Source organism: Eubalaena glacialis, chromosome 2 (assembly GCF_028564815.1).
Source record: "Eubalaena glacialis isolate mEubGla1 chromosome 2, mEubGla1.1.hap2.+ XY, whole genome shotgun sequence".
NCBI lineage: Eukaryota > Metazoa > Chordata > Mammalia > Artiodactyla > Balaenidae > Eubalaena > Eubalaena glacialis.
The window spans coordinates 80,165,454-80,179,605 of NC_083717.1; the positions used below are offsets into that span (position 1 = coordinate 80,165,454).

Consider the following 14,152-nt stretch of genomic DNA (forward strand, 5'->3'; position numbering starts at 1 on the left):
AAAAAAAAAAAGAAAGAAAACCAGCTGTGAAGAGATGGAATCCTGTGTGCTTTCGTAAGCCAGACTGCACCTGAGAAGCATATCCCTGGGGGTGGAGAACAGCTGTGCCCTGGTGTGGTCAGTGCGGGTGAGGCTGTGGTGTAGGCAGGATGAGGGAGAGGTGAAGCCCTGTCCAGTGCATCTTAGTGGCCTTTGTAAGTATCTGTGTGCCAAACTGATGCTTCATCTTAGCCTTCAGAGTAGGGTGTGTGGGATAGGAGCCCTCACCCTTCACAGTTTCTGCAAGTATACAGTTACAGTATCTCATCACAGAAAAGTTGAGGTATGGTCTATGCCCTTTGTTTAAGAAGTCAGGGAAATGGTTACAGTACACTGTAGAAGTCACCCTTACAAAACAACAGTGAAAATAATATCCTGGTATGCAAATGATTGGGTCTGGAAAGGCAGGGTGGTGGTATATTCTGGACACAGTGTCTCTACGGGGTGAATAAATATAGAGCACTCATTCTAGTTTTCAAAAAAGGCAATGATAAAGGAATCCCTCTCCTCCCCAGCTACTGCCAACTCAGGGATATTAATCTAATTGTTTTTATTATTTGGACAGTCATCCTCAACAGGTCTTGATTCTTTTAATTCACAATTGTTTTTCCATCCTAAAATTTTTCTTGGAATGAAAGAAGCATCATCGCTCCATCACAAAGTGTAGTGATTCTCTTCTTGATTTGGTGCATTTCCTCTGACAAATCAACATCTTTCCTGTGTTGCAGCACATGAAAAAATTTGAGGTAGGTTAGATGCAAGAGGGCAGCTAGGTTGTGTTGGTCGGAGGCCTTACAACCCTCGCATATTCCGGGAGGACCAGGCTTGGCAAGAATCCCTGACTCCATTTCTAGGTCATAAATGGAAAGGTGTTCTGTGTTTTGCCACCTTGGAAATGCACTTTTTTTATTTTTAATTTTATTTTTTTATACAGCAGGTTCTTATTAGTCATCCATTTTATACACATCAGTGTATACATGTCAATCCCAATCTCCCAATTCATGGAAATGCACTTTTCAATTTCAAGTCCTTTGAGTGCTACTTGATTTGTAATCCTTCCGGTCCTGGCTGTGGTAGCAGCACAGTCACCCCTAATATTTCGACCTTTGAGTCTTGGGCCCAGGAGTTTGGCATCACTCTGACATAGCCAAAGGCTCTTCACTTCTACCTCTTCAGAACTTAACAGCAGAATTCCCTTTATGAATCAGTTGGTCTTGCAGCTACCTTCTAGGTAGCTTAGGTCACTCCTCCTTTTCCATTTTTGGAAAATATTTTTACTCCATTCTTTAGGAGATTTATTAGGTTTAGTGTCCCTCTTAAGGAAGAGTGGAAAAAGCACCAGTCTTGATGCCATAAGGTCAGTGTTCAAACCTTAATCTCTCTTAGTCATAAGAATAGCTACGATATATTGATCTCCATCATGCATTTTGCTACTCACTTTACACCAGTAGGTGGTGGTCCCCTGTTTGAATTGAGGAGAGCCTGACTCCAACACCTATGTCTTACTGTTTTCTATGTGCTCACAAAAAGCAACCACTGAGTGGGAGTAGACTTTACAGGTTTTGCACTTCTGTGGAATTCTTGGAGAATTCCAAGAATTCTCCAAGAATTACCTGCTTCACGGTGTCATTAGGAAACACATTTAGCCATGGGTGGGACATTCCATTGCAGGGACATGTGGTTGTGGCCATTATGGGGCTACTTTCACCTTATCTGAGATATTACTCGGCAAACCAAACAGCCACTCCTATTGCCACTGTATTGTCTATATTTTACAAAGGACAGATTCTGTAGTACGCCTTTATTCCTATTACCCTGTGTCTATAAAATAAGATGTACTTGTCACAAACTGTAAGTAAATAACACCCAGTATTTACTTTCCATAAATTTCTGTAAACAATTATATTCTGATTGTAAAAGAGGCGTGGGCAGCAAATAATGTCTTTTGAGTAAATGAATCTATGATCTCCATATCTTAAAAAAACAAAAAAGCCAGTATCTCATTTGAGTTGTTGACAGTGGTCTTCCAGAAGAACATTTTCTACTTTCAAGAATCATTCCAGTGCCCCCTTCTTTCTTAATGTGTAGTTGCTTGTATTATTTGACTACTGGCTTATGTTAGTCACCTACTGAGGTGATGGTAACATTTCAGAAATAGTAGGTCAACTCCTGGTTTGAGACTGCTTATTTTTTCTTTATTCTCGTCTTTCTCTTTAATACTCATAAGGAATTGCAAATGGCTGAAGGATGCTTTTACAAATGATATATTTGGATGTCCTGGCAGTATTTGGGAATGTATATTTAATTCAACAGTGTTTGTAGATGATTTTATTTTTTCTCTGAATAAATTGCTATGTTGGAATATCATCGAATACTATAATTTAGTCTTTTCACTTTGTGTAATTGGAGAAAATGGAATATTCCTGTGTAACAGGCACATTTATAAATATTAAGCCAAATTGTATGTAAATTTAGATTGTCAATTTTTAGCTATGTACCTCTCTTCTCAGTGTTAAGGGTGGATCTATTATATTACTATGAAACATTCCAATTTCTGTCTATTCTTCAAAGCCATTACATTTCTACTTACTTCTCTCTACCTAAGATCTTTGCACAAACAAGATAAACTCTTTGTTTATAATTTCATCTATTCTACTGTCAACCTATTCAGGAGGGCAGAAACCTATCACACTAGATCAGAAATTGAGAAGAGGAAGGTCTCGTGCACAGAGGGCAGAGGCTGTCTCCTTTTGTGGAAATGGGGAGCCCCACTCTTGGGCAGTACACATCTTGCTTTTGCAGTGAAAGTAAATGTATTTCACTTCAGGGTATAGCAATTGCAGTGATCTAAGACAGTTGTAGCCAGGGCTCATCTGGTAAACACAAGTTGCCCCTACTCATATCTTGGTACATTATAAAATGCTGCTTTTTTTTTTTTTTTTTTTTTTTTTTTGGTTTTTCCTCGCGGCTTGTGAGATCTTAGTTCCCCGACCAGGGATCAAACCCAGGCCCCCTGCAATGGAAGCACGAGGAGACTTAATCACTGGGCCACCAGGGAATTCCCCATTATAAAATGCTTTTATGATGAACACTCTGGCTCTGAAATTGCCAAAAATCACCCAGTTAAAACTCATTGTTAGATTGGAATGCCAAGGTAGCTTTTGTGATAGAGACCTCATAAATGATTGCACCTAAATTGACTTTCTTTCTCTATTTTTTCTAAAGGTTCAGGTACTGGTTACATTAAGAATAGGTTATAAAATTACATGCCTTGCCTAATAAGAACTTGATGAGGCTATACATTAGTAATAGTATTGCTAAAAAGAAGTTTCAGTTATTGAACACTTAACACAAACCAAGCAATGCACTAAAACTTTCTGTGGATTATGTCACTTCATCCTTAAAGTAACCCAGTGAGGTTAGTAATGTTATCTCCACTTTGTAGTTGAAAGAGAGGAGACTTAGTTTGAAGAACTTGGACCAAGTCACACCAAGAGGAGTCCAGAATTTGAACCCAAGCCTACTGGCCACCACAGTAAGAAAACAACATTCTCTTTATGTCTTACCCAGACATTAAGTTCCGCTGAAGGATGATAAAATAGAACCATGTCTACTACCATTCGTGACACATAGTAGTTGTTCAGGTAATATTATCCCTCCCTGCTTTTTTACTCTCTGTATTAAATGTGGTTGATAGAGGGAAAATTGGGCTTTTAAAAACTGGCTTATCTGGAGTAGATTTTGAATGATTCTGCCTAGTGATTGGGGATCGTAAGGCTGGAATCTATGACTGAATTTAATAGGAAGTTTCATGGAGAATTTGGGCTATTGTGTGTGTGTGTGTGCGTGTGTGCGTGTGTGTGTGTGCGAGAGAGAGAGAGAGAGAGAGAGAGAGAGAGAGAGAGAGAGAGACAGAGACAGAGACAGAGACAGAGAGACAGAGAGAGAGAGAGAGAGAGAGAGAGAGCGCTTTCCCCTTTGCACTTAACTAAAATCAATTTCTTCTATCTTATTTCCTGAAAAGCAATTAAAATATATTTTATTTTTTAAATAAGGAAGAAGATCATTGACTTTCTCTCACCAGGCAATTATCACCACATGGTACATGTTGAGGAAGTAGGTGTTCCTTGCTTTCTGTTGTTAATCTGTTGAGAGTGAGGGTGTAGATCACTTTGAAAAAATATTTGTGTAAGGAGGAGAGATAGATGTGAGATGAATAAGAAAATCTTTTGCCTGTTTCGAATTGAGGGCATTCTTGACTTTTTAGAAGACATTTCCTTGGGGTATTTAGATGCTACTTCCTCCAGGAGGTACAGTGTTTAAAGAAGTGACCTTACGTTCAAGTGCTCTCCATAGATTCTTTTTTTTGATAAAATTTATTTTATTTTTTACATTTTTATTGGAATACAGTTGATTTACAATGTTGTATTAGTTTCAGGTGTATAGCAAAGTGAATCAGTTATACACATACATATATCTACTCTTTTTTTTTTTTTTTTTTAAGATTCTTTTCCCATATAGGCCATTACATCTCCATAGAGTCTTTTTTTTTTTTAATCTTATTTTTCGATTAGGGATTCAGTTCTTTCTTCATTTCTAAGAAAGATTATTGCCTTTGTATTGACCCTTCGGAGCTAGACTGCTTGATGATGCTAAATGCAGTTAATACTTATTACAGGACTTACTGTGTGCCAGGCACTGTTCTAAACTAAACTTTATATGTATACTCAATCCTCACAACAGCCCTCTGAGATAGGTTTACTGTTGTGCTCCATCGAATCTAAAATGTGTTGATGCTGCATTCTTGATTTTGCTTAGAAGTTACTAATGAAAGGTTTCACACAACTGTATTTCCAGTGCCACCTTATTTAGTAACAATTGCAAGATGTCATGGGTTGTAAGACTGTGAAATATAAGATGCACCCCACTTTTAAAGAAGTTAAGAAAGCAGATACATGATAGTATTAATAAAATAGGTTATCATTCCCATTGTTAAGATGGGGATCCTGAGGCAAAAGACATTAAATTTTCTAAAGTGACATGACTGGATTCATAGCCAGGTGATTCAACTCTAGAGTCCTTGCTCTTAACTTCCACTTTTTTTATGTCTCTCAACAATTCATTGGAATTGAGCCCATGTTAATATGTGGAGAGACTGCCCAAGACCCACTTCCTCATCCTTTCATTGTGGCATTCATGATAGACTGGCACCAAGATTCTTCCGAGGGAGGAAGTGTGTGTGATGTATGTATCACCTGCCTTTAGGGCTGTGATGAGGGCTGTTACACTAATGCATGTAAAGTGCCTGACATGTGGGCATGTTACTTATTTTTAGCAAGAGCAGTGCAATTGGGAGGCCTTGATGAACTAGCTTCCCAAGCATCAATAGGCTGGAGTGCTTGCTGGAAATTGTGTGCACAAAATGTTGTTTGGGTGCCCCAAATTCTGCATTGTGTATTTTTACTGTTTCCCTGTCTGCTCTAAAATGCCAACATAAAAATAATTTGTTATTTCCATAATTGGGGAGTGGAATATTTTTTTTTTCTGAAGAACAGGTTCCAGAAACACCACTCAGGACTTGAGTAACAAAAATAAAAAGCAAAAATAGGTTTTATTTTTTTTTAATTAAAAAAATTTTAAAAAATGTTTATACTCTTTTTAAAAATTTTTTTTTCTTTTTTTTAAAATGAATTTATTTATTTTTTATTTTTATTTTTGGCTGTGTTGGGTCTTCGTTGCTGTGCGCGGGCTTTCTCTGGTTGCGGCGAGCGGGGGCTACTCTTTGTTGCGGTGCGCAGGCTTCTCATTGCGGTGGCTTCTCGTTGCGGACCACGGGCTCTAGGCACGTGGACTTCAGTAGTTGTGGCACGTGAGCTCTAGAACACAGGCTCAGTAGTTGTGGCGCACGGGCTTAGTTGCTCTGCAGCATGTGGGATCTTCCAGGGCCAGGGCTCGAACCCGTGTCCCCTGCATTGGCAGGCGGATTCTTAACCACTGTGCCACCAGGGAAGCCCTGATTTTCTTTTTTTTAATGTGGATCATTTTAAAAGTCTTTATTGAATTTTTTACAATATTGCTTCTGTTTTATGTTTTGGTTTTTTGGCCCTGAGGCATATGGGATCTAAGTTCCCTGACCAGGGATCAAACCCTCATGCCCTGCATTGGAAGATGAAGTCTCAACCACTGGACCGCCAGGGAAGTCCCAAAAATAATTTTTAATAATATGAAGATGGTTCTATGTGAAGACCTACCAGAAGCTGAAACTTAACATTTAGTTGTCTTTACCTCGTGGTGGTAAGCGTTGGCGAGACAACCACATATAGGACTGCAGGATGGGTTTGGGATTGTAGTCTGCTATGGACTAGAATTATTTTCTCCTGAAAGATGGAATGATTCCATTAACTCTAGGCTTTGACTAACTGACTGTAAGCTCAGATAAGGAACCTGTCACCACCAATACCCTGAAAGATCTCTGTCAACAATTTGAAGACCTGCCTGTTCCCTGAATACTTTTATTTCCTAGCAGCTTCCTTACTCTTTAGAATTCTGGTCTCTGTTAACCCAGACAAGCCTGGTCATTGTGACCAACTTAGGGCATACTCTAAATAGCATCCCAATTTGCTAAAGGTTCCCCCCAGCTGAAATCTCTATTTTATTGTTGGATCACAGATCAGTGTTTTGCTGCCAGGTCCTTGAGATAAGGCAGGAGGTGAGTTCTTAACCAAGGAAGCCTGTGTCACTCATCATACCTTTCCCTGTTGTTTATCGTATTCTCCTCTGCCAGTATCCCTTCTCCCAACCTGTTTACTGTACTCCAACACGTACAAGCTGTTCAAGTGTAGAAAGAGACTATACTGTGGTGGAGATAAATATTTGAGTACAGATTGTCTACAGTTGGGGTAATTATAAGTAAAATTTTAAGTTTGTTGATTTGGTATAAGTTTAAAGCACCAAACCATTGCTTTTGGTGCTTCTGAGTATCATTTTACATTTTTAGTCTTGAACTGTTTGAACATCTGATCAGTCAACTTGGACTGTTTTGAGCCAGTTTTTACCTTGAACTAGTTACAAGCAGTTTGATAAAATTAGAGCAACTATGACCCAGTTGGAGATTGATTTAATTGGTCAGCACTAGCTTGATTCAGTAAAATATGCTCTGAACCAATCAAACCTTAGGTGAGCCAGTCAGAACCTGCTTGTCCAGGTCAGAGCTTATTTGAGCTAGCTAAAACCAGTGTGAAGCAATTTGAGCTCTTAAAACCAGACCTAAATGATTTTGGTTAGATACATGTGGTTTTAGCCAAAGTGGCTTTAGATCAATCAGAAATGGTTCTGTAGGTAGAATGTCTTTGAACTTAACTCTTTCACTCTGAACCAGAATGAATCATTGAGATCCTTTTGAACAAGTGTGAATTTTCTAGTATGGATCAGAGTGTTTTATACAATTTAAACCTGTTCTTAAGCTGGTCATAACTCTTTTGAAATTGACATATCTACTTAAAATTAATTGAAAATGGTTTGAACCAGCCAAGAAAGAAGGTGATGTTTGCTGACTCGGTAAACTACTCTGAGCCAGTCAGCAATCTTTTGTGCCAGAAATACATGTTTTGAGCTGCCCAGAGGCAATTTTAGAAATTGTTCTAGGTCTTCAGATCCTGTCTCATCTGTCCAGAATGGGGAGAAGAGAGTGAGCCAACATTTACTGAGTACCCAGCATATGCCAAGCATTGTGCTAGGCACTCCACAAAGAGTATCTCATTAAATCCTTAGAACAATGGTGTGAAGTAGTGTACATTATCTTCTTTTTCATGGAATGGAAACCTGAAAATCCAAGACTGAAAAACATCTGTGTAGCCAGTATGTGGGAGATATGGAATCCAATCCAGCTCTGCTTGACTTCAGAAGTCACATGTTTCCTGTTAGGCTACCTTGTGTGATATCATACCTGGTCACTTTTAAATCCAACATCCATTTGTAAAAACTTGAGTAATGGCCACAAAGCTTGAGGTAGAATGGACATTGGACTTGAAGTTAGGAGACACATGTTCTAGACTGCAAATGAGTTAAACTCTCTGGGTTCTGTTTCATTCTTTAGCAAACTGAACCCAGAAAATGGAAGGTCTGAGCATTTATTTTCAGGTCAGCAAGGCAGATAATTGTCTAAAGGTGCAGTCTGAAGAGTATAAAATATGATTAATTTCAATGGTGGTATCTATACCTTCAGTTGTGGTATTTTGTTTGTTAACACTTCCTTTATGATGGTTTGGTTTGGGAACAAACTGTTATATATTGCTGTCATCACGAATAGAAGACAAAACCCATGAAGATCATTTGTAGACTTACCTGTGTAATTCTTCTCCCATGATAACTAAACATATTAAATTTTGGTGCAGCAGAGATAGGTTCATCTGTCTTTGAATTCCATTCAAGTAGGTTTAGAGAATTCTAGAAGAGTATGCCATTGGTGACATTTTCTCCTGTACCTGAAATGATACAGAAACTAGTTATAAAAATGACCAACTTTTTTCAAAATAAAAGTAAAGAGGAAATAAGGTAGCCACAGCGACTTCTTGCATCATTCTCCTTGCAGAATTTGGAGTTGCTTTCTGCTTCCTCATTTATTTGGAGGGGAGCCCCCCCAAAAATGATTCAATGTTATCTGGACCTACTTTTCAATTCTTAGCTCTTATTTATGAATAACTTGGAGCCAAGTGAGATGCTATGATAAAACATACTAGAATCTTTATTTGTACCCAAGTGGTCATCTTCTGGAGAGGCATTGTGTTACGCGCCATTAATACTGGCAACCTGCACCTGTGAGTACAGAAGCTATAACATAGGAAAGCCATCATCTGTACAGTGTCACTCCTTATAGTGTGCAAATAGAATGCCAAATGTTTGTAGAGGCTTTGCCCTTGTCGACTGACCAGCCATATCTAAACGTGAGGCCACAGCTCTGCACTAAGGGACTCTGTGGAAATCACTGCAGCAGCTCTTGGGGATCAGAATTCAGGATTTTTGAGCATAAGGTGAGTCACCAAATTGAGGATAGGGTGGGGGAGGCAACCTTGAAAATCAATAAATGTCCTTGCCTGAGCTTTTATGAATTTTATGGATCTGTAGAAATAATCCTATAGGAAGCGTTGAGAATTGTGGTAAAGTTTCTGGGCAGGAGATGGCTGGGTGAAAAGGGGACAATGAGAGGAATATCAGCAGCATCTAATGTAGGGCATATGATGTGTATGTGGATGGGTGAATATGTATGTTGAATGGGCAGGTAGAGTTGTCAGTGGTAACGGAATAGCTGATTGTTTTTCTGATTTTCAGGAGGGTTTATTGGTATTAGAAATGGGAGGATAAAAAGAAGTAAGCCTTCCCTGGAGACAGACTATATTTCTAGTCAGACTGATATTTTGAATAGTTTGAATCTATTTAGAGGATAAAAACAAATCTTGAAAAGTGCTGATTGCAAAGGATAAAAAGTAACCATGGTTAGGTCTTGCTGTAAAACCAAGAATATTTCTTCTCAAAGGTAGACTTCTGACCAATATTGAAGAGCTGAATTGGTAGCATTTCCTGTAGAATACCAAGGCAAATGTAGATAAATGAGCCCTTCATGGTGGAACTCAGTTCTCAAGTGAGCAGTGATATTCTAGAAAGATCTGATTTAATATGTAGTAACAATAATAATTTGTAAGGAAGCTGCAAACCGAGTTTTACTTGTGAACTTAACATTATCTTTGAAGGAATGATAATCACATGTGAAAATGCATAGGATAAATGAAATTGTCTCAATGTCCAAGTAAAAAGAGAAAAGCCAAGGATGCAGCACTAGGAGACTTTGAAAAAGGAGGGGCAGTTGGAACCACTTGCACTCTAAGAATTATTGTTATTCCTGTAACATTCTCCTTCCTCCTTTCTTTCTTTGTTTTGTCAACTCTTGTTCTACACGATCTGCGTATAAGCCTTAGTGACGATTACCTTTTTGATTTTCATTCTCACTTGGAATTTTTGTCTTAACAGTACTATCATATGCATGATAAATTTAACCTAAACTGTTAGTTATTTACAAGTTCAGTAGCATCTCATCTAGCAAATGATTAAGTCCTTGGAAAAGTGAATAATGTCTAATCCTCTCTTCACAGAACCCTTAGGCACATAAGTGTTACGTAGAAGTATTTGATGAACTGGATATTAAAGGAAGTCATTTTATTCATGGAAGATCCTAATATTTTCTAATCGGTTTTTGGTAAATATACATTTGTTTGTATTTTTCAGGTGAACCACTGAGTTCTTCATTATGTCTGATGGAGACTATGATTACCTCATCAAGTTTTTAGCTCTGGGAGACTCTGGAGTAGGGAAGACCAGTGTACTTTACCAGTACACAGATGGTAAATTTAACTCCAAATTTATCACGACAGTCGGCATTGATTTCAGGGAAAAGAGAGTGGTAAGTTCTGTATCCTTCTATATAAAAACATAATCTGAGTCAACATTTGCCTGTCTGTTTTGTTTACTTTGTAGGAATTAGGAGGACAAAGGTTGGAATCTAAAATTAAAGGGTCCTCATACCCCTGTTTTGTGGGCTATTTCTTCCATTTTTGATATCATTTTTGATGGATTTTCTCTTAATTAAGGCCTCAGCTATCGCATATGGAACACTAAGTGGGAGAACTCATTGATCCCACCAGGAGTGTGAGGTTGGAGTAGGGATGGGAATGGCGGTAGGGCATGTGGATCTGGGAGGTAACCAAGGGGACAGCAAGGTTCTGCAGAATAAGGGAAGAGGATATTTTTTAAAAATTTTATTTAATTTATTTTTCAAAGGACAGCAAGACAAGTTATTGTGGGATAGGGAGGAAGGCAGGAGGTTAGTATGTCCAGGAACTACATTTCTTACTGAAAAAGCAGCTGTTCCCATGAAGCAGGTCAACAAGTAGTCAGGAGATTCATGACAAAAACCCTGCAGTGGAGAGTATTCTACCTGGGAAAAATGAATGGTCTCTGGCTTCTAGGACAGAAATATTCATTCCCTCTGATCCACCCTGAGCCTTCCACTACCAGAGAGTCTGTTTTTTTTTCTTTTTTTTTCATTTTTAAAAATTATTTTTAAATTGAGGTATAGTTGCTGTACAATATTGTATAAGTTTCAGGTGTACAATATAGTGATTCACAATTTTTAAAGGTTATATTCCATTTATAGTTATTATAAAATATTGGCTATATTCCCTGTGTTGTACAATATATCCTTATAGCTTATTTATTTTATATATAGTAGTTTGTACCTCTTAATTCCCTACCCCTATCTTGCCCCTCCCCTATATGCTTGTGATTATATTTATTAACTAATCCCCATTTTATAACTTTGTTTTTTAAAAATAACTTTATTGAGATATAATTTATATAAAATTCACCCATTTAAAATGTACAATTCAGTGGTTTTTTAGTATATTCACAGTTGTGCAACTGTCACCACTACCAAATTTTAGAACATTTCATCACCCCAAAAGGAACCTCATATCCTTTAGCATTTTTCCATTTTCCCTCCCCCAGCCACTAATCTACTCTCTGGATTTGCTCATTTGGATTTATCATGTAAATGGAATCATACAGTATGTGGCCTTTTGCGTCCAGCTTCTTTTACTTAGTGCAATGTTTTCTGCATAATGTTGTATCATGTATCAGAACTTCATTCCTTTTTATGATCAAATAATATTCCGTTGTATTGGTATACCACATTTTGTTTATCCATTCATCCATTGGTGGACATTTCGGTTGTTTCACTTTTTAGCTGTTATGAACCATACTTCTATTAATATTCATATACATTTTTTGGGTGAACTTATGTTTTCCATATACTTATATAGGCTTGGAGTGGATTTGACTGGCTATATGATAACTCTCTGTTTAACTTTGAGGGACTTTCACATTTTTTGGAAGATGCTGCCCCATTTTACATCCTCACCAACCATGTATGAGGGTTCCAATTTCTCCATATCTTCACCAACTCTTCTTGTTGTCTATTTGATTGTAGCCATTCTAGTGGGTGTGAAGTGGTACCTCATTGCAAGTTTGACTTAAATTTCCCTAATGATGAATATTGTGGAACAATCACCTTTTCATATGCTTATCGGCCATTTGTTTGTCATCTTTGGAGAAATGTCTGTTCAGATCCTTTGCCTATTTTGAAATTGGTTGTTTTTTTGTTGTTAAGTTTTAAGAGGTTTTTTTGTGTGTGTATTCTGGACAAATGTTCTTATCAGATATATGATATGCAAATAGTTTTAGCTTTTACATTTAGATCTGTGATCCATTTTGAGTTAATTTTTGGGTATAGGGTGAATAGGGGTCCAACTTCATTCTTCTGCATGTGTATATCTAATTGTCCCAGCACCATTTGTTGAAAAAACTATTCTTTCCCCTGTTGAATGTTCTTGACACTCTTGTTGAAAATCAGTTGACCATAAATGTAAGGGTTTATTTTTGGACTCTCAATTCTATTCCATTTATCTATATGTCTATCCTTATGCCACTATCTTGATTACTGTAGCTTTGTTGTAAGTTTTTTTTGTTTTTGTTTTTAAAGTAAGCGGTACCTTATTTTATTTTATTTATTTATTTATTTTTGGCTGTGTTGGGTCTTCGTTTCTGTGCAAGGGCTTTCTCTGGTTGCGTCAAGTGGGGGCCACTCTTCATCGCGGTGTGCGGGCCTCTCACTATCACGGCCTCTCTTGTTGTGGAGCACAGGCTCCAGACGCGCAGGCTCAGTAGTTGTGGCTCACAGGCCTAGTTGCTCCGCGGCATGTGGGATCCTCCCAGACCAGGGCTCGAACCCGTGTGCCCTGCATTAGCAGGCAGATTCTCAACCACTGTGCCACCAGGGAAGCCCCTGTTGTAAGTTTTGAAATTGGGAAGCATGAGTCCTCCCACTTTGTCTTTTTTCACGATTGTTTTGGGTTCCTTGCAATTTCATATGAATCTTAGGGACAGCTTGTTAATTTCTACAAAGAAGCCAGCTGAGATTCTGATAGGGTTTGCATTGACTCTGTAGAATAATTTGGTGAGTATTGGTATCTTAACACTATTAAGTCTTCTGATTTGTGAACGTGGAATGTTTTCCTATTTAGATCTTCTTTAATTTCTTTCAACAATATTTTATAGCTTTCAGAATATGTTTTATACTTTTTTATTAAATTTATTCTTAAATATCTTAATCTTTTTATGCTATTATAAATTAAATTGTTTTCTTAATTTTATTTTTGAATTGTTCCTTGCCAGTGTATAGAAATACAATTTATTTTGTAAGTTGAGCTTGTATACTGGAACCTTACTGAACTTGTTTATTAGTTCTAATATAACCTGTACATGTGTGTGTAGGGGGTGTATGTATCTGTGTGTGTATTTATTCCTTAGGATTTCCTATATACAAGATAGGAAATAGATGTTCGGAATTCCCATCTTCTGTTATACTTCTTCCTTTCCAACTTGGGTATGTTTTGTTTCTTTTTCTTGCCTAATTGCCCTGATGAGAACCTCCAGTAAAATGTTGAATAGAAGTGTTGAGAGAGAACATCTTTGTCTTGTCTTTTAGGGAGAAAGCATTCAGTCACCATTAAGTGTAATAGAAGCTGTGCATTTTTCATAGATGCTGTTCTTCAGGTCAAGGATGTTCCCTTCTATTCCTAATTTGTTGAGCATTTTTATCATGAAAGGTGTTGGACTTTTTCAAATGCTTTTTCTGCATCTATTGAAATGGTCGCGTGGTTTTAGTCCTTTATTCTACAACTGTTCTATTCCATTACAAATCAATATTGATTGATTTTTGTATGTTAAATCAATCTTGTTATCGCGATAAATTCTACTCAGTCATGGTATATAATCCTTTATATATTTTTCTGGATTATTTTTGCTAGTATTTTGGTGTCTGTATTCAGAGTGGATATTGGTCTGTAGTTTTTTTTCCCCTCGTATCTTTGATTTTGGTGTCAGGATAATATAGGCCTTCTAAAATGAGGTGGGAAGTAAGTATTTCCTTCTTTTCTATATTTTGGAAGAGTTTGGGAAGGATTGTTGTTAATTTTTCTGTAAACACTTGATCAGATTCATCAGT

At 37.6% G+C, this 14,152-nt stretch overlaps 1 protein-coding gene across 4 annotated transcripts in view; it reads left to right on the forward strand.

Annotated features, from left to right (window-relative positions):
- RAB27A (RAB27A, member RAS oncogene family) overlaps nucleotides 1-14,152 on the forward strand; it is a 72,300-nt gene that overhangs the window by 34,965 nt on the left and 23,183 nt on the right. For 3 of the 4 annotated variants that reach the window (XM_061182098.1, XM_061182097.1, XM_061182100.1), the window contains one exon: nucleotides 10,318-10,492. In XM_061182098.1, the coding sequence (XP_061038081.1) occupies nucleotides 10,340-10,492 (153 nt within the window). In that variant the 5' untranslated portion in view covers nucleotides 10,318-10,339. Of the gene's footprint in view, nucleotides 1-3,661; nucleotides 3,684-10,317; nucleotides 10,493-14,152 lie in introns of those variants that run through there. The other variant, XM_061182099.1, reaches the window with a different exon arrangement.